At 61.2% G+C, this 16,979-nt stretch overlaps 1 protein-coding gene and 1 long non-coding RNA gene across 3 annotated transcripts; one reads left to right on the top strand and one right to left on the bottom strand.

Moving 5' to 3' along the window:
* Nucleotides 1–895: 895 nt before the first annotated feature.
* LOC147649331 (uncharacterized) lies at nt 896–9,598 on the top strand. 2 transcript variants are annotated; one of them, XR_015279107.1, is made up of 10 exons: nt 896–4,143; nt 4,534–4,603; nt 5,396–5,486; nt 5,649–5,717; nt 6,155–6,275; nt 6,627–6,782; nt 7,365–7,457; nt 7,600–8,209; nt 8,403–8,827; nt 9,060–9,598. It is a non-coding gene; the product is annotated as an uncharacterized LOC147649331 (long non-coding RNA). The 2 variants fall into 2 exon arrangements; XR_015279108.1 differs by lacking the exon at nt 5,396–5,486 and having other exon boundaries at nt 4,534–5,086; nt 6,627–6,697; nt 8,631–8,827; nt 8,970–9,598.
* Nucleotides 1,431–16,175, bottom strand: MYO1F (myosin IF). Its single transcript, XM_086862357.1, has 28 exons — nt 16,054–16,175; nt 12,588–12,725; nt 11,080–11,169; nt 10,507–10,601; nt 9,939–10,026; nt 9,650–9,739; nt 8,997–9,128; nt 8,783–8,917; nt 8,573–8,705; nt 8,033–8,229; nt 7,863–7,943; nt 7,585–7,671; nt 7,347–7,433; nt 6,834–7,001; nt 6,669–6,754; nt 6,169–6,250; nt 5,959–6,065; nt 5,641–5,739; nt 4,957–5,101; nt 4,746–4,860; nt 4,045–4,214; nt 3,765–3,910; nt 3,320–3,466; nt 3,092–3,240; nt 2,760–2,843; nt 2,469–2,670; nt 1,868–2,034; nt 1,431–1,791 (listed from the first exon to the last, which is right to left on the bottom strand). The coding sequence occupies exons 1-28, from the start codon at nt 16,054–16,056 to the stop codon at nt 1,715–1,717; spliced, it is 3,300 nt and encodes a 1,099-aa protein (XP_086718483.1). The 5' UTR covers nt 16,057–16,175; the 3' UTR covers nt 1,431–1,714.
* Nucleotides 16,176–16,979: the final 804 nt, after the last annotated feature.

The raw sequence follows: 16,979 nt of genomic DNA, 5'->3' as shown, positions 1-16,979 counted from the left end.
CTGGAGCACCCCAGGGAATGCCAGAGCTGGCTCAGCTCCCACCTCCCTGCAGAGCTGAGCAGGAGCACCCCACTGACAGCACCCACTGCTGGGGGGGTGCCCCATTCCCAGCCCCCAGGAAGGGCTGGAAGGTGCAGAAAGGAGTTCCCTAAATCCCCAGAGTTTCCAAAGCCACTGTCTTTCATTAAGATAAGATCAGACACCCCCCTCTTCCACTCTGCAGTGCAAGGACTCCTAAAAAGCTGTGATTTACAGGAAAAAAATCACTCCAAGGACTGCAGGGGCTGAAAAACCCCATCATGAGGGGAGGGAACCACAATTTCCAGCGTGGAGCTGTGAGAAACTTGCAATTCCATGGGGAACTTCCCATCCCAGTGGGGTTCTGCCCTCTGTTAATCCCGCCCTGGAGGACACACGGTCCCCAGAACACGGCTGGACCCCCAAATCTGGGGTGGGGAGGTCTGTGTGACATGGGAGCAGCTCCAGTGGGGCTTGGGAGGGAGGGAGAGGAGGGCTGGGATGTGAGGATCTCTGTGGGATCAGGGAGGAAGAAGAGGAAGAAGAAGAGGAAGAAGAGGAGGAAGAGGAAGAAGAGGAGGAAGAGGAGGGCTGGGATGTGAGGATCTCTGTGGGATCAGGGAGGAGGAAGAGGAGGGCTGGCTGTGAGGATCTCTGTGGGATCAGGGAGGAAGAAGAGGAAGAAGAAGAGGAGAAGAGGAGGAAGAGGAGGGCTGGCTGTGAGGATCTCTGTGGGATCAGGGAGGAGGGGGAGGAGGAAGAGGAGGAAGAGGAGGAAGAGGAGGAAGAGGAGGAAGAGGAGGAAGAGGAGGAAGAGGAGGAAGAGGAGGGCTGGCCGTGAGGATCTCTGTGGGATCAGGCTGTCGTCACTTCCTCTGGCATAGGGCCTGCGGGGGAAGGCCGCCGTGGGCCGGACATTTGGGCCCTGTGCATCCCTCTCCCGGCTGGAAACCTCCTGCAGCGGCCCCGGCCGGGTCTCAGCCCCAGCCAACACCCCCAGCCCCGGCTTTGGGATGTCCCTGGGGCCGAGGATCGCGGTTTCCACCCCAGGCATCGCTCCTGGCCCCTCACGGCCGAGCCCCCCTGCCCCCGGCAGCGGCGGCCGGGAAGAGCTGCGCCAGCTCCGAGGGCTTTGGCTGGGACATCCCTGCAGTTTCTCCTGGGAGAAACCGGGCCACGGGCACCGCTGCTGTTGTGCCGAAGCATCCAGAGCCACAGCGGAAGGTGGAGATGCCGGAGCTGGGTCCTGCGAGAGCCGGTTTGTGTATTATTGAGCATTTCCCGGAGGGTTCGCTGTGGGAGAACCTGTGGGGCTCCCTCTGGGCTGGGCCTGCCCACATCGCGGCTTTGCCACAGCCACTGTGGGAGCTGTGGGGGGAAATACAGCCCCTAAACTCAACAGCTGAGTCGGGTTTGCCGAGTCTGGTTATTTACTGTAATTATTAACAACGATTCTACTCATCCCGCGGAGCAGTTTCAGTCCCAGGGTACGAACAAGCAGCCCGTCCTTGCTGCAGGGTGTCCCCGGCTGAGGGGGCTGCGGGGCCCAGCGCCAGGCGCGGTCCGGGGGGCTCCTGAGGAATCGCTCACTCCGTGCCAGCATCGCCGCAAAAACTTCACGGAGCCACCACTGGCACCTTGGGCACAGCCTGTGCAGGTGGTGTGGGAGGATGGTGACCTCCTCCTCTCCTCCGGCTCAGATCTTCTGCACGTAATTCCCAGGAAAAAGCCCTTCCTTGCCGTGCAGCCGGCCCTTCCACCAGCCAGAGGCGTCTGGGAAGGGGAGGAAAAGTCAGGTGTGGTGTCAGCACGGCAGGGAGAGGAGCTGGGCAGGGCAGGAGCCTGGTACCTTCCATCAGGATGTCAAGGACATCCCCCACGTTGAAGCTGAGCTCGTCCACGTCCTGCCCGATGTACTGGTAGAGCGCCCGGCACCGCGGCCCCTCCGCCTTGGGCTGGGGCTTGGGGCGCCGGGCCGGGGGCGGCCGCTGGCTCACGCTGCGCCGGCGCTGCATCCTGAGGGACAGGAGGGATGGGGTCCACACCCGCAGGGCAGGAGAACCTGGCATGTGCTGCTCCCTCCTGCCCACCCTGAGGTGTTCTGTGCCTGCAGGTGGGTGAACTGGGGGAACTGGGGCAGGATGTGCTGCTCCCTCCTGCCCACCCTGAGGTGTTCTGTGCCTGCAGGTGGGTGAACTGTGGGAACTGGGGCAGGATGAGCTGCCCATCCTGTTGTCCCACACCCATGGGGTGCTCCGTGCCTGCAGGTGGGTGCTCCCAGTGCAGGGACTGGGGGAACTGGGATGCACAAGAGCCTGGGAGATGTGTCCTGCCAGCAAAGCCAGATTGCCCCACTCTGGTGCCCTCCTCAGAGGGGAAAGCATCTCCCAGCGCTGGTAGCAGTGGGAGAGGAGGATGGGGCAGGGAGAGGGACGTGGGACAGGACCTACCCAGCCACCCCCTGGTCAGGCACATTGAGGAAGTCCATGTTGTGCTCAGATGGGGGCCGTGCCTTGGGCTGGTGGCCGGCGGGGCGGGCAGGAAGAGCCGCGGCCGGGGGACCCCGCGTCTGCTTCTGGGGCATCTTGTAGGTGTCTCTCTGGGCCCAGGCATCGCCGCGGGGCATCTGGGGGCCCCCGTTCCTGCAGGCTCCTGGAACATCCCGTCCCAGGAGGGTGCATTACGGGGGGGCCATGCAGCCTGCACCCCCGGGTGTCCCCACCCTGGTACCCCCTCCTCACCTCTGGGTGCTGGTGGGGCACTTCGGGATGGTGCCGGACGCCTGTCGCCACCTCTGCCCTGTGCTGCCCCCTTCCTTGTGGGCTCTGGGGGGACACAAGCCCCCCGTTAGGTGACAGATCTCAGAGCCAGCTGGAGGAGCCATTTGTACCCTGTTCCCAAAGATCCCTGTGCTTCCCCATCACCAGAGCAGAAATGGGTCCTTCCCAAGGCAGACACAAACCCCATGGGATACACCCAGCTCTCCCCAATGCTCCCAGGCCTCCAGCTGTGCCCTGTGACCCCAGCGCTCCTGTGTCCGCCCTCTGCCACCCCCCAGTGCCCTGGCACTCACTGGCATTCCTGGGGAGCCCATCCCCGATGCTGACCGTAAGGGTTTTGCCTCCAGCTTTGAGGGCGGCCACGTCGCCCTGTCCCCTGATGAAGGTGACGCTGCGGGTGCCACCGCCACCCCAGCCCTCCTTCTTCACCCGAAACTGTAGTCTGGGGGCGAGAGAAGCCATGAGGCTGCGGTGACAGGACCCCGTCCTGCTCTGTCACCTCTCCTGGCCTCTATCCTTACGTGTCCTTGAAGGAGAGGGGCAGCTTGGAGCGAGTGAGCTCCTCGAAGCGTTTGCACAGGAGGCTGATCAGCTCCGTCTTGAAGATGGACTCCAAGAAATTGTCGGCATCATTCTCGTGGAGGATGAAGAAGTCATCCTGCCTGGTGCTGAGGGAACAACCAGGGGTGTCAACCCCACCAAGGCTGGTGCCAGCTGGGCTGGGGGGGATTTGGGGACCCCGCTGGGCTTGGGCCCACCCCAAGGAATCATGGAGGGCAATTTAGCTGGAAAAGCTGGAAGAAATTTGGTTTCTGCAAAGCACCCATGGGGAGCATCCTCCTCAGGGCTGGATGCCCCCATGGATGAGGGACTGGGGAGCACCAGGGCATGGAGAGGCTGCTGGGGGTGAGGGGGGAAGCCCAGCCATGGGGACCCCCAGTGCAGAGCCCCTGGTAAGGGACACACCTCAGCGAGACGCCGCTCACTGCCTGCAGCTCCACCTTCTTCTTGAGCACCTCCTTGATCTGCCCCTTCTCAGGCCCCTTCTTCACCTTCTCCCGCCCGATCAGGTAGAAGTACTTGGGGGTGAGGATGAAATCCCGCTTGATGGGCTGGGAAAGGGCAGGAGAAGGGGGTGAGGGGGTTTTGCTGGGGGGAACAAGCCCCACACACACACGTCCCACCCGAGGGAAGCCACCAGGAGCTGCAGCCTGGCCGGTCCCCAGCCCCAGGTGTGTCCTTGTACCTTGAACCTCCGGTCATATTTGGTGATGGAGTCGGCGAAGTCGACGCGCTCCCGCTTGGCCAGGAACTGGCGCAGCTCTGGCCGCTCCTCCATGCCCAGGTAATCGCCCACGAAATTCCTGTTGATGCTGTTCCTCCGCCGCTCTTTGAAGTTGTAGAGGATGCTGGCAGCTGGGAGGGGCCCCAGAGGTGCAGGTTGGACGTGGCTCTGTGGTGGTGGCTCAGAGCCCCCCAGACATGGCAGCAAAAGTGGGGATTGTTTCATGCCATGGGAGGGATCCCAGCTGCTTGACCCACTAATTGCCTTCAAAAAATCTCATGCTGTGGCAGGGAGGGATGGACCCAGCTGTTTTGGGGGTTTTCCTCTTTGATTTTTCCTGCGTGCTTGGGAGGGTTGGAAAACCCATGATGGGGTCAAGCAGGGACCAGTGGCTTGTCCCATCCTTTTGCCAACACTGACTCCCAGCTACTCCCCTCCACCCTTGTGCAGGTGGTGAAATGCAGAGTGAGACAGCACAAGGATCCCAGGGCTGGAAATAGGAGCAGGAAATCCTCTCAGAGTGAGAAAAGACTCCCAACAACTCATGGGCTGGTTCCTCCATCACCATTAGTGATTAGGAGCCAGGCTGCTGCTCTGACAGCCGGGCTGTCCCAGTGAAAGGCACCCTAAAAGGGCTGCTGGGGTGGCACTGCCAGCCTTACCCTCCTCTCTCATCTGCTCGTATTTGCGGATGGCGATGTGCCGGCGCCAGGCCTTCTGGATCACCCGGGCGAAGCTGTCAAATTTCCTCTCCCTCATCTCCTCCAGCAGGAAGAGCTGGGAGGGACAGGCAGAGCTGAGCCAGGACACCCCAAACGCTCCCCAGTGGTGCCCAGCCAGGGGCAGGGCTCCCCAGGGGTCAGGGTCACGCACCGACTCGGGGTTCTTGACGAACACCTTGCTCCGGCCCATCTGGTACTGCTCCGGGTCCATGTTGACCGAGCGCAGGAGGTGCTGCACCCCTTGGCGCTCGTCCCCGCGCCACGACGGCCACGTCTCGGGGGTGAGGATGGCGTAGCTGTGGGGAGAGATCAGGGTCACAGAATCCCACAAGAGATTGGCTTGGAAGGGACCTCAAAGCCCATCCCATTCCACCCCTGCCATGGCAGGGACACCTCCCACCATCCCAGGCTGCTCCAAGCCCCGTCCAGCCTGGCCTTGGGCACTGCCAGGGATCCAGGGGCAGCCCCAGCTGCTCTGGGCACCCTGTGCCAGGGCCTGCCCACCCTCCCAGCCAACAATTCCTTCCCAATATCCCATCCAGCCCTGCCCTCTGGCACTGGGAGCCATTCCCTGTGTCCTGTCCCTGCAGGCCTTGTCCCCAGTCCCTCTCCAGCTCTCCTGGAGCCCCTTTAGGCCCTGCAAGGGGCTCTGAGCTCTCCCTGGAGCCTTCTCTTCTCCAGGTGAGAAGAGAAGGTCTGAGGTCTTCTCCCCCACCTCTCTCCAGCTATGAAGCTGTGCCAGGGCCTCCCCACCCTGCCAGGGAGGAATCTCCTGGTGAGGTGCTGTGGCTCACTGTGCTGTGGGATCTGCCAGCCCCATGCTGTGGCTGCTCACCGTTGCAGGAACTTGTGGAAGAGGCGGCGATAGGCGAACCCTGCCCGGCGCACCCGGATGTTCTCCTTCAGCCCCAGGTACTCGACCTGGTGCTTCACCCTGTGCAGCAGGGAGGGACAGTGTGGGGTGACAGGTTGGGAGGAACCTAAAGGTGCACCTAAATAGGACAATGTGTCCCCACACACTCCCTGTGCTTCCCTGGCTTTGTGGACAGCTCAGAGGGACTGGCCCAGGGCTGCAGTTTTTGGAGAAAAGCCGGTCCTGGCCACATCTCCATGGCCAGGTCCTGTTCCCTGGGCTCTGTGGGCTCCCTGTTACCTGCTCTCTTCCCAGTCCCGGGGCTTCTTGGTCTCGTTGGGTTTGATGCAGCGGATGTAGTGTGGGGTGCACTTCATGAGCGTGTTCACCAGGTCGTTGGCCTGTTTCTGGTGCAAGGATCGACCTCTGTAGCATCAAAGGGGGTGGTGGGAGCACTGCCCCTGCCACCGCCCCACTGGCAGCTGCTGCTCTGCAGCCCATGGGACACACCTTGATTTTGGAGCCCGCGGTGGTCGGTCGTCCCTTTTTGTCAGAATCAAGTTTTTCTGGGAAAAGCATCCGGATGAAACCGCTGGAAGGGAGGTGACAGTCCCCAGGTGAGAGCTGCCAGGCTCCCCAGGCTCAGCACAGCCTGGGCTCCAGCTCTGCCTTCTGCTGCTGGGAAATCTCCTGTGGGGCTGAGTCCCTCCTCCCTGACCACCCCCAGGAGCAGGGACAGGGACAGGGACAGGGACAGGGACAAGGGCAGGGACAGGAGCAGGGACAGGGACAGGGACAGAGGCAGGAGCAGAGCTGGTGGATGATCCCTCTCTGCCCAGCCCTGCAACCCTGGGGTGCCCGCGGTGCCCACGGGGCCATGCAGGACTGAGCACCCCAAGCTGTGATGCCCACAAAAGCAGGACCAGCCTTTAAGATCTGGATGCTGAGGACTCTGCCCTTTTCCCCAGCCCTTTTGGGGTGCCCCAGGTGCCCAGCACCGCCAGACTCACTATTCACTGCTCTGCATGAGCTCGATCAGGTCAGTGAACAGCACGTCCCGGTTGCGCTCACAGAAGCCGTTCACGTCGTAGGACACCTGGCGACAGGAGGGGACCTCAGCTGTGGTGGGTGGGGCTGTGGGGTGCAGGGTGTGGGGTTTGGGGTGCCCTACCCACCTTGCCAGCGTAGTGGTGGATGACAAAGCCCGAGCTCCAGCTGTTGAAATGCTCGTGGGTGCCCACGGCTGCCTGCAGCTTCTGCAGCAGGGTCTGGTCAGCGCCCTCGCCCGTGGCGTGCATGGTGGCACACACGTCATCCAGGACACTCATGATCCCAGGGGGGTTCTGGGACAGGGAAAGGGAAGCCATGGGTGGGGCAGGGCCCAATCCTGCACCTGCTCACAGCTGCTCCATGCTGAGCCACAGCTCGGGGCTGGTGCCCTCCCACAGGTGCTGGCAGTGCCCAAGGCCAGGCTGGACAGGGCTTGGAGCACCCTGGGATAGTGGAAAATGTCCCTGTCCATGGCAGGAAGTGGGACAAGATGATCTTTAAGGCTCCTGCTAACCCAGTCTGGGATTCTCTGCTTCTCAGCAGGACCAGCTTTTGCCACCCCAACAACCCACCCAGCCCCTGTCCCTGGGTGCTTCTGCTCCCCAAAAAGCCTCCCCAGGAGAGGGGAGCCCACTCACCAGCTTGTTCTCTATCAGGTCACACACCACCTTGTTGTTGAAGTACTGGATCTGTGTCCACTTGATCCCCTCCTGCACATATTCCTCCTGGGGAAGCACAGGGAGAGCTGGGTGAGCCCCGAGCCCCCGAGATGTGCTGCAGACCCTCTGCTCCAGCTGTGGTGCTGGGGAGGAGGAGGGGGCTGCAGGAATTGGGGTGCTGGCACAGCCCCACAGCCCCCAGCCCAGCCCCCCGTACCTGCTCTGCCTTCAGGGTCAGCTCGATGAAGATCTGCTGCAGCTTCTCGTTCACAAAATTAATGCAGAATTGCTCAAAGCCATTTTTCTGCATGAAAGATGGAAAATGGTGCCGAGTTGTCTTCTGCTCCTCTGGCTCATGGGGGGGGACCCCAGCCAGCAGTGCTTGGGTGCTACTCCAGGGACCCTTCTCGGGGCCAGCTGATCCAGGTGCTGTCCTTGCTGTGGGAGCAGGGCAGGACATCCCCAGCTGGGTTCCTACAGCACAGCCACACACACCTGGAATATCTCGAAGCCATAGATGTCCAGCACCCCGACGCTGTACTCCTCGTACGGCTTCTGCATGGCCCGGTTGATGGACTGTGGGGACAGGGGGGACACGCTGGGTGCAGGGTGGTGGCATTGGCACCTGCAGCAGCGGGTGACCGTTCCCTCTCAGGCCCACACACCTCCACAAGGAAGTCGAAGACGCGGGCGTAGAGCCCCTTGGCCAGGGCGTCCCGGGTGTAGGCCGCCTGCTCCACGTTGAGGGTGACAGTGATGGACTCGGAGCGGCCGCCCCACTTGCTGTCCATTTTCCTGCTGGTGACCTTCTCCTTGAGGCGCTCCTGGTCGACCCCCAGCAGGTAGGCAGGGAAGGCCAGGGCTGGGCAGAGCGGGGTGGTCAGGGCCGTGCCCTCCCCACCCGGCTCCAGCCATGGTTGAAACCCTAAGCTCCATCCAAATGTGAAGGACAGTGGTGGGACAATGCCAGGGGACATGGGATGGGTCCTTCCTCTCCCAAAGTGACACCTGGCATCTGTTCCCTGGCTAATCAAGCTCTGGCTGAGCCGTTTGCTGCCTCAGTTTCCCCATGTCTAACCTGGAGAAGTTGCTGGTGCTTCCTCCCTCCCCTGCCAGGGGATTTGTGACGTGGCCAGTTTGCCACTCATTCCCGAGCGTCCCTGCAACCTCCCCCACCTGTCCCCTGGAGCCACTTGGCTACTCACAGTCAGCGTTCTCCACCTGGGCGTAGTTGCCCTGCTCCCGGAAGCTGATGTTGCCCAGGTGCAGGATCCCTGCCACGATCTGCAGCACCAGCTGCTGGTCCTCGCCGCAGATGCCGATGACCTGCATGGCGTTCTGGGGGTGCACGGCCCCCGTGAGCCCCCGCCCGGCCCCAGAGCTTGTGGGGACTCCCCTCCCTCCCAGGCACTCACCATGGTCTCATGGAAGTCGCTGCGGTCATCTGTGCCCTCCACCTGGTAGGTGTCTGTCTGGTTCAGGTAGAAGTAATAATCCGGGCTCATGATGCCCAAATTCTGCCGCTGCTCTTGGGATGCCCCTTGGATGAGCTGGGAGGGGACAGGGGGCTGTGGTCAGCCAGCTCCTGGTCCCCCCCTGCAGCCTGCTGGCTCCAGGCCACCCCCATACCTGGTAATAGATGTGGAAATTCCGCTCGCACTCGTTCTGGCTCACCACGCGTGACTTCTCCAGCAGGAAGTTGGAGATCTTGCCCCCATCGGGTTCTCCACCCCGGCTGAACTGGATCTCGAAGTATTTTCCCTGCTCCAGCACAGATCCTGCTCAGAGCCATGGCCCTGCCTCAGGGGGGTCCTTATTCCCCCCAACCCCTTCCCCACCGCACGAGGAGCTTTGCTGGGATGTGCTGAAGAGTTTGTGGCTCGTGTGGAGACCTCATCACCCCCTCAGCTGCCCAAAAGGAGGCTGGAGCCAGGTGGGGTTGGTCTCTTCTCCCAGATAACAGGCAACAGGATGAGAGGAAATGGCCTCACATTGCCCCAGGGGAGGTTTAGATCGGATATGAGGAAAAATTCCTCTGCTGAAAGGGTGGTAGGCACTGGAACAGGCTGTGGTGGAGTCACCATCCCTGGAGGAATTGAAAAGCTGTGTGGATGTGGCATTGGGGACACAGACCAGTGGTGGCCTTGGCAGTGCTGGGGGAATGGCTGGACTTGATCTTAAATGTCAATTAAATGTCAATTTGATTAAATTAAATGTCAGTTTTCCAACCCAGCTGGTTCAATGGTTCTGCTGCAGCTCTGACCCCCTGCCCTGGCACTTACGAAGCGGCTGGAATTGTTGTTCCGGACAGTTTTGGCGTTTCCAAAGGCCTCCAGCAGCGGGTTGGACTGCAGGATGATGTCCTTCACGTGCTGGGGACAGAGCTGGGGCTCAGCACAGCTGTGTCCCTCTCCAGGCCTGGGGTTCTGTGTGTCCCCAGGCCTGGAGTGGCTGCCCCATGTGTCACCATCAGCCAGGGGGGATTGGGGGCCAGGGCGGTGGGGATCGCTTGGGAGGTGAAATGATGAGTGGCAGGGGGAGCTGGCAGACAGGTCAGCACAACAGACCTACCTGGACTTTCTCCCCACCCCCAGACACTTTGGAGATGTAGCCCATGATGTATTTTGCTGCCACCGTTTTCCCAGCTCCGCTTTCTCCGCTGTGCAAATGGCAAAGCAGAGGAGATGTGAAATGGTCCCACCAGAGCCACCCATCCTGGGGGCTTTGGGGTGGGTCCTGGGGCAGGGTCAGAGGATGACAGCGAGTTTTGGGGCCCCTTGGATGGGGTATCAGTATGAGCAGAGCGTGGCTTGGTGAGGAGCTGCTCCACGAGATGCTGAATTTGCTGTCACCGGATTTAGAAGTGGAGGAGGGGGACTTGGAGAGGGAAGTCTCCAGCCTTGCCCCACATCCTGATCATTTCCCCTGCAACACTGCCCTGGAGAGCTGCATTGCACAAGGCTCTGTCCCTGGTCACAGCCTTGCCTGGTGCTTGTGGCCCAGAGGTCCCTCCAGACACCCCAGAGCCCAGGAGCCAACTCTCCAGGCACCTCTTAGCTGGGAATGCCCAGCTGGGGAGAAGGGGTGGTGGGGACAGATGTCCCAGGCGTGGTGGCAGCCCAGCTGTGTCCCCCGGTACCTGATGATGACGCACTGGTTCTCCCCATCGATCAGCATGTTCCGGTACATGTTGTCAGTCAGGGCGTAGATATGGGGGGGATTTTCATACTGGGCCTAAGCAGGGGACAGGGACAGCAGGGCTGAGCACAGGGCAGCCCCCAGCTCCCCTCCCCAAATCCCCTGAGCTGCCCACAGGGGAACCAGGGCAGTCACACTGACCCTAAGGACAGCAGTGCTGGGCACAGAGCGACCCCCAGCTCCCCAAATCCCCCTCACCCTGCCCTTGTGGGAATCAGCCTCTTCCCACAAACACAGCTCAGCAGCAGCAGTGTCTGGTGTTCTCCAGCTCTCCCCTCCTCCCTGGGAAGCTCGCTGGGGCAGAGCCACTCCGGCTGCATTTTACCATGTTTGGGTTTCTTTAGTGTGCATTTCTGAGCTGAATTCCCCAGGAATGGGAATTTGCTGCTGGGTCTCTTGTTGGGAGCGCTGACCCCGGCAGCAGCCAAGGGGCTGTGGAGGATGGGGACCCTCAGGGGTCAGAATGAACAGAATGAACAGAATTAACCCCAGCTTGCCCCCGGGGCAGCCTCACCGCGCCCTGGTACAGCTCGATCTCCCGCTCGGTGAAATACGGCATCTGCTTGAAGGGGTTCACGGAGATCAGCACGGGCCCAATGTAGGTCTGGGCAGCAGGTCAAGGGTCGTGTGTCCCTTCCCATGTCCCCCCTTCCCCCTGCACAATCCCACCCCGGAGGAAGGAAGGTGTTTATGGGGTCCCTGCCACGTCCTGGGAGCTGCACCAGGAACGCCACGAGGGTTTCCAGCCTGGCACAGCAGAGCTGCTCTGCTGCCCTCACTTGGGGCATTCCCAGAGCCTCCTCATCCCCAGTGTCCCCTGCAGTGTGATGGGAGCAGGAGCATCCCCTCAGCTCCCTGGTCTGCTTGAGGATCGGCTCCAAAAGCTTCTCCAGCATCCCTGGGATCCACCCTCTGCTCATGCATTAGTGGCTTTTCCTGCAGGAGCCCAACCTCATTTTACAGCCAGGGAAAATGAGGCACAAAAAGCAGAGGAACGGCAGCTCCTGCCTTTCCCTGCCCACCAGCCACTCTGCTGCTGCCTTTCTTGCAGCATCCCCGAGCCACTCAGGGCGGGCAGGGGCATGGAGAAGGGAATTGCACCTGGGAATGGTGCGGCAGCGGGATGGGGATGAGCCCCCAGCTGGGTGAGGTGCAGGTGTGGTTATCCCAACCTCTGATATCCTGTTTGTGTCCCACCTGCCAGTGGGGCAGAGCAGCCAAAGGGCAGGAAGAGCTTTTCTGGGAAATGCAGAAGCTTGGGATGTTGAGTCATGACTGGACAGAGCACTGTGTGCAGCAGCACAGAAAAAAAAGGAAGAGAGAGGCTGCGTGGGGTATTTTTCCCCTCCAAAAAAGAACAAAACAAAAAACCCAAAAAAACCAACCCCAAACCAAGCCCCGAACGCATGTGAAGCCCCAGGGCTGCGGGGGGAGGTGGCTGAGTCACAGCCGGGACAGCATCGCCTTGTAAGGACAGGGCTGCATCTCTGGGGGAAATGCAGCAGCCTCAGCTGGAGCAGCTCCGTGTCCCCCGCACGGGGATGGTGTCCCCTGACTCCTGGCACCCCCTCCCCGGGCCTGCAGGGATGCTCCTGCTCCATCCAGGCTTTGCCAGGATTTGTGGGGGGTTCAGAGCAGCCAGGACATGCTGTGGGCACCACTGGGGGTGGGTGACAGCAACAGGTGACGATGGGCACTGCTGCCACCCTGGGCACACGCAGGGGGTCCCTGGTGGGCAGGAACAGGGCGAGGTGAGGGTGAGGGGCTTTGCTTGGACCTTTGTGGCTACAGAGGAAGGACCAAAGCAGGTCCTGCAGCCTGGCAGGAGAGGAGCTTTTGTTGTTGTGTCTCTGCCAAGTGCAGCCCCGCTCGGGGATGGCGACATTCCTGATCCTGGCCCAGCAGGGCCCAGCACACGCTGCAAGCACTGCGGCAGCTCCAGTTTGTCCCATGCCCTGCCAAAGCCTTGAAGCCCATCCCTGCTGCTCCCTGTGCCTGCCCCCGCTGCCTGGGGAAGGATACAAAGATGAAATCATCCATGAAACGCTTCTTGAGGTTCTCCACGATGGCCTCCTCTGAGATCTTGGACAGCAGCACCATGTCATCCACGCCACTCTGCTTGACATTGTGGCTCTGCCAGTGGAAGCGCTCCTTGCTGCCCTGGGGGGACAGGGACACAGCAACTGTGCCAGGGCCACCTCCTGCCACCAGGGCTGGCTCTGACCCCTCGAGCTGCCGGCAGCTGGGACTGTCCCCAGCTCAGCTGTCACCCCAAACCAGGCACCTCATGGTGCAAAAGGAAGGGTTTGGCCAAGCTGGAAACTCTCAGAGCTCAAAATTCAGTGCTCTGGGTCTTGTCCTGATGGTCCCAACCCTCTGGATCTCTCCTCACCTCCTGCCACCCGCAGAGGAGGAGACAGGACCTGCCCCAGCCCCCCTGCTCCTCACCCAGGCTAATGAAGGACTAATGAAGCAGCTGATGCACAGCCTGATGATGAGCCAGAGCAACGCAGGGAGAGGGTGGTGGTGGCATCCTCTGCATCCCCACACCCTCCCTGCACACCTGTTCCCCTTCCTCCTGCCCGGGGAGATGCCAGCACCCTCTGCCCAGCTGTCTCCAGCTCTGTCCCCCAGGGGCTGTGGGGCAGCAGCAGAGCTGGGCTGTGATTTCAGCCCCTGTGGGGTAAACACAGCCCTGGGTTGGGATCGGGGATTTCATCGTGTAAAAATCATCCCAAGGCCTCCCCTTGCCCTCGATGTCCCCACAAACAAGCTGGGCACAGCTGTGGTGCCTGTGTGGCCCCAGCACGGTGCCCAGGAGGGGACGCCCCATCTGGACCGGTCTGCGGCCCCTCTTTCCCCATCACCACGGTTCCTCTTTCACCCCCATGCTCCTGTCACCGATTTCACTTCTCCCCCATCAACCCTGGCCTCTTACTCTTTGCATTTCCCTTTTCTTCTTCTCTTCCCCTTTTGCTTGATTTTCCTGCAGGCTCTCAGGATTTCAGGGCTCTGCATCCCGACACCTTTGCAGGCTCCTGGCAGCCTCTGATTTTCACTGGGTGTCCCCTGCCCCCCACAGCCACCCTGGGCTGTCACAACCCAGCTCCATCACATGCTGCTCCCTCCTCACTGGGCCCTGCAACCCCAAACATCCCTTGTGCCCCTTCTCCAAACCCCAAATGCAAGTCCAGCCCACGTAGGTGCTGAAGGGGTTTGTGGATGTGTTGTCCCACCACCTTCTTTTGGGGTGCACAGAGCTGGGTCAGCTCAGGGGGTCCAGGGCTGCTCACACAGCCTGAAATCACCCAGGGAGCTTCTCCTCTTCCTCCTGGGCCTTTCATTTGCCTTCATCCTAATATCCCCTAGGAAATGCAGCTGGAAGAACAGAGGCAGGCTCAGCCATCCTCGCCAGGTCACTAGTGTCACCCAGGGAGCTTCCAGGGACCCCAGGAGCTGCTCAGCTTCACCCCAACCTGCCCCAAACCCTGGGTTTAAGGAGGAGAAGGGTGGGAGGAGCCCGTGGGCAGCCAAACACCTCTGTGCCATCCCCATCACCCCAAACCTGCTGGCCCAGGCTCCCTGGGCTGCTGATCAAGGCCAAGTTGAGGCAAAAGGAACATTTCCTGCACCGGGAGCTCAAAGCTTCTGAGCTGGCACCCTGAGATTCTCCTTCAGCTGCACGCCTGCTCAGAGCTGTCAGTGGTGAGAGAACCTTCACCTCCTCTTCCTCTGGGCCAGCTCAGGGGCTTTCCTGGCTCTGCTGGGGCACCTGGTGCAGCCCAGCTGTGAGGAAAACACCGGCTCACAGGTGGGAAATGAAGATTTGTCCTGGCTGTTCCTGCCTGGCTTCCCTGAGCTTGTCATGGGGGGTTTGCATGGCCAGGGCTCACTAAAAAATCAGGTAAATTCAGAGTAAAATCAGGATGAAGAGGAATTGGGATCCCTTGAAGGCCTGGTATTGCCCCAGCTCAGTGCCCAAAGAGCTGCCATGGGATAGGGCTGCAGGTGACATCCCTGTGAGGAGTGGGTGCACAAGGTAATTTGCTTCCAGAGGTTTGGGGCAGCAATTTCTCCATCTCCCCCTCTGTCCAGTCCCCTCCTCTGCCCCAGGCCAAAGCTTCCCAGGGCAGGGCACCTGGACCAAGCCATTCCATCCTCATGCCAAGCAGGGAGAAGCTTTTGTGCCCCCTCCACCTTCCAGGTGCCCTTTTGTCCATGGGGTGCTGGGGCTGCTGACCCCACGACACCTTTGCAGCCCCTGTGCATGAGGGACTTTGCTCCAAAGGTGACAGGTGACACATGAGGAGCCCCTCATGTCCCCAGCTGTGGGACAGGCACCGTCCCCAGCGCCGTGCACGGGGCCAGGATGCTCCTGGCACTCAGATAGGATCTCTGGGCAGGGAGGGGAGCAGCTCTGTGGCAGCACTTACAAAACACCGTGTTTTCTTCAAAGCTGTGGTCTAAACCACAAAGAAACCCAGCAGCCCCGAGCAAGGAGCGGATGCAGCCCAAGGTGGCACCTTTTGAGTCAAGACTGAGGCCAAGCCCAGATGCATCAACACCTTAAAAACCACCGGAAGCCTCGAGAGGAGCAGCAGGATTGTCCCATCACTGTCCCAGCCAGGCACAGGCAGGGCTTGGGGATGGGGCTGGCCCTGGAGCTGGGCCTGGCAGGGGTCAGGGACATGGCTGCAGAGTCCTTCGGTCTCCAGGAAGCCACAGAGCAGCTTCAGGTGGCAAGGAGGGGGCAGTGTGTCTTTGGGGACAGCATCTGAGCAGCCTCTTGGAGGTGACAGCCACAAGTGTGGGTGTGAGCAGGTTCAGTTTCAGCCTGGCCACTGTCCCCTTCCTGTCTGGGTGGAAATAGCTGGGGACAGCATCACCCTTCTGCAGGAAGCAGAGCTGCGAGCTGCGGCAGCCCTTTACCCCATGTCTGAGCATCTTCCTAATTTTGAGAGCTTTCATCTTCCTCTTCTGCCTCCAGAACCACTTGCAGAGCTGGCTGCTGCCCTCCTGCAGCCCCATGTCCTCCCTGCAGCCCCTGGCCCCTGCAAGGTCTGACCATGGGGACCATGGGGTCCCTCCTGGTCTGGCCTGCCCCACACTCTGCCCCACCAGTGCTGAAAGCAGCAGTGGGAGCACAAATCCATCCCATGGGTACCACGGCAGCGACAGCAAAATCCAAAATCCAACGCTCTCTGTGTCAGCACAGCCCCATCCCCTGCTGTGCCCACCCTGTCCTGGGGACAGCAGCCCCAGCACCCCAGGGGCAGCCCGGTGCCTCCCCCAGCCGTGTCCCCAAGCTGGGGAGCAGTGTCCCCTCTCCAGCAGGGCCTGGGGCACGGCCCGGGCACCTCCCAAAGCAGCCGGGGACGGGCTGGGAGCAGGGGAGGGCAGGGTGGGGTGGCAGCAGCAGGAGGTGACAGCCAGGTGACACCGAGGGGAGCAGGGTGGGGGTCCCCAGGAGGGCCCTGCTGGCACTCACCATGATGTCCCTGTGTCCCGGGGCGCTCGGCTCCTGTCACCGACAGCCCAGGGCCATCCCAAGCACTCGGCTTTTGCCTTTCTGCTCTTACAACGATTGTGACGAATTTTCTTTCCCTCCCACCACTTCCTCATTTTGCACCCTTTGTGGGGGTGGGGAGGACAACGGCGGCTTTGCTGCCAGGGGAGCCGGGGTGGCCCTGCCCAGGGTGGCCCTGCCCAGGGTGGCCCTGCCCAGGGTGGCCCCACCTCGCTGCTGTCACCGAGCTGCGGAGGGAGCAGCTGCTGGACGGAGCCCAGGGATGCTCAGAGCCCCGGTGACCTTTCCCCTCACCCTGCAGGGACACTCAGATGTCACCTGTGCAGCAGTAGGGTCATCAGTGCCTGGAGGTGGTTTTGAGAACAAAATGCTTTTGGTTGCTGATTTTTTTTTATTTTTAATATTTTTAATATCAAAGAGGCCCCACTTGAGTGCAGAGCAAAGCGGGATTGCTGCAGGACACCGAGGCCTGAGAGAGTTCTTGGCCACTCTGTCCTCACTGTCCCCTGCAGAGTTTCAGGATGGCTTGGTTTGGGTCAAACCCCACCCAGACCCTGCCATGGCAGGGACACCTTCCACCATCCCAGGCTGCTCCAAGCCCCATCCAGCCTGGCCTTGGGCACTGCCAGGGATCCAGGGGCAGCCCCAGCTGCTCTGGGCACCCTGTGCCAGGGCCTGCCCACCCTCCCAGCCAACAATTCCTTCCCAATATCCCATCCAGCCCTGCCCTCTGGCACTGGGAGCCATTCCCTGTGTCCTGTCCCTGCAGGCCTTGTCCCCAGTCCCTCTCCAGCTCTCCTGGAGCCCCTTTAGGCCCTGCAAGGGGCTCTGAGCTCTCCCTGGAGCCTTCTCTTCTCCAGGTGAGCACCTCCAGCTCTCCCAGCCTG

This window comes from Cyanistes caeruleus, chromosome 25, assembly GCF_971803275.1.
Source record: "Cyanistes caeruleus chromosome 25, bCyaCae1.hap1.1, whole genome shotgun sequence".
In the NCBI taxonomy this organism is placed as follows: Eukaryota; Metazoa; Chordata; class Aves; order Passeriformes; family Paridae; genus Cyanistes; species Cyanistes caeruleus.
The sequence above is the reverse complement of the archived record's forward strand: the minus strand, read 5'-3'. Positions and strand labels throughout refer to the sequence as shown.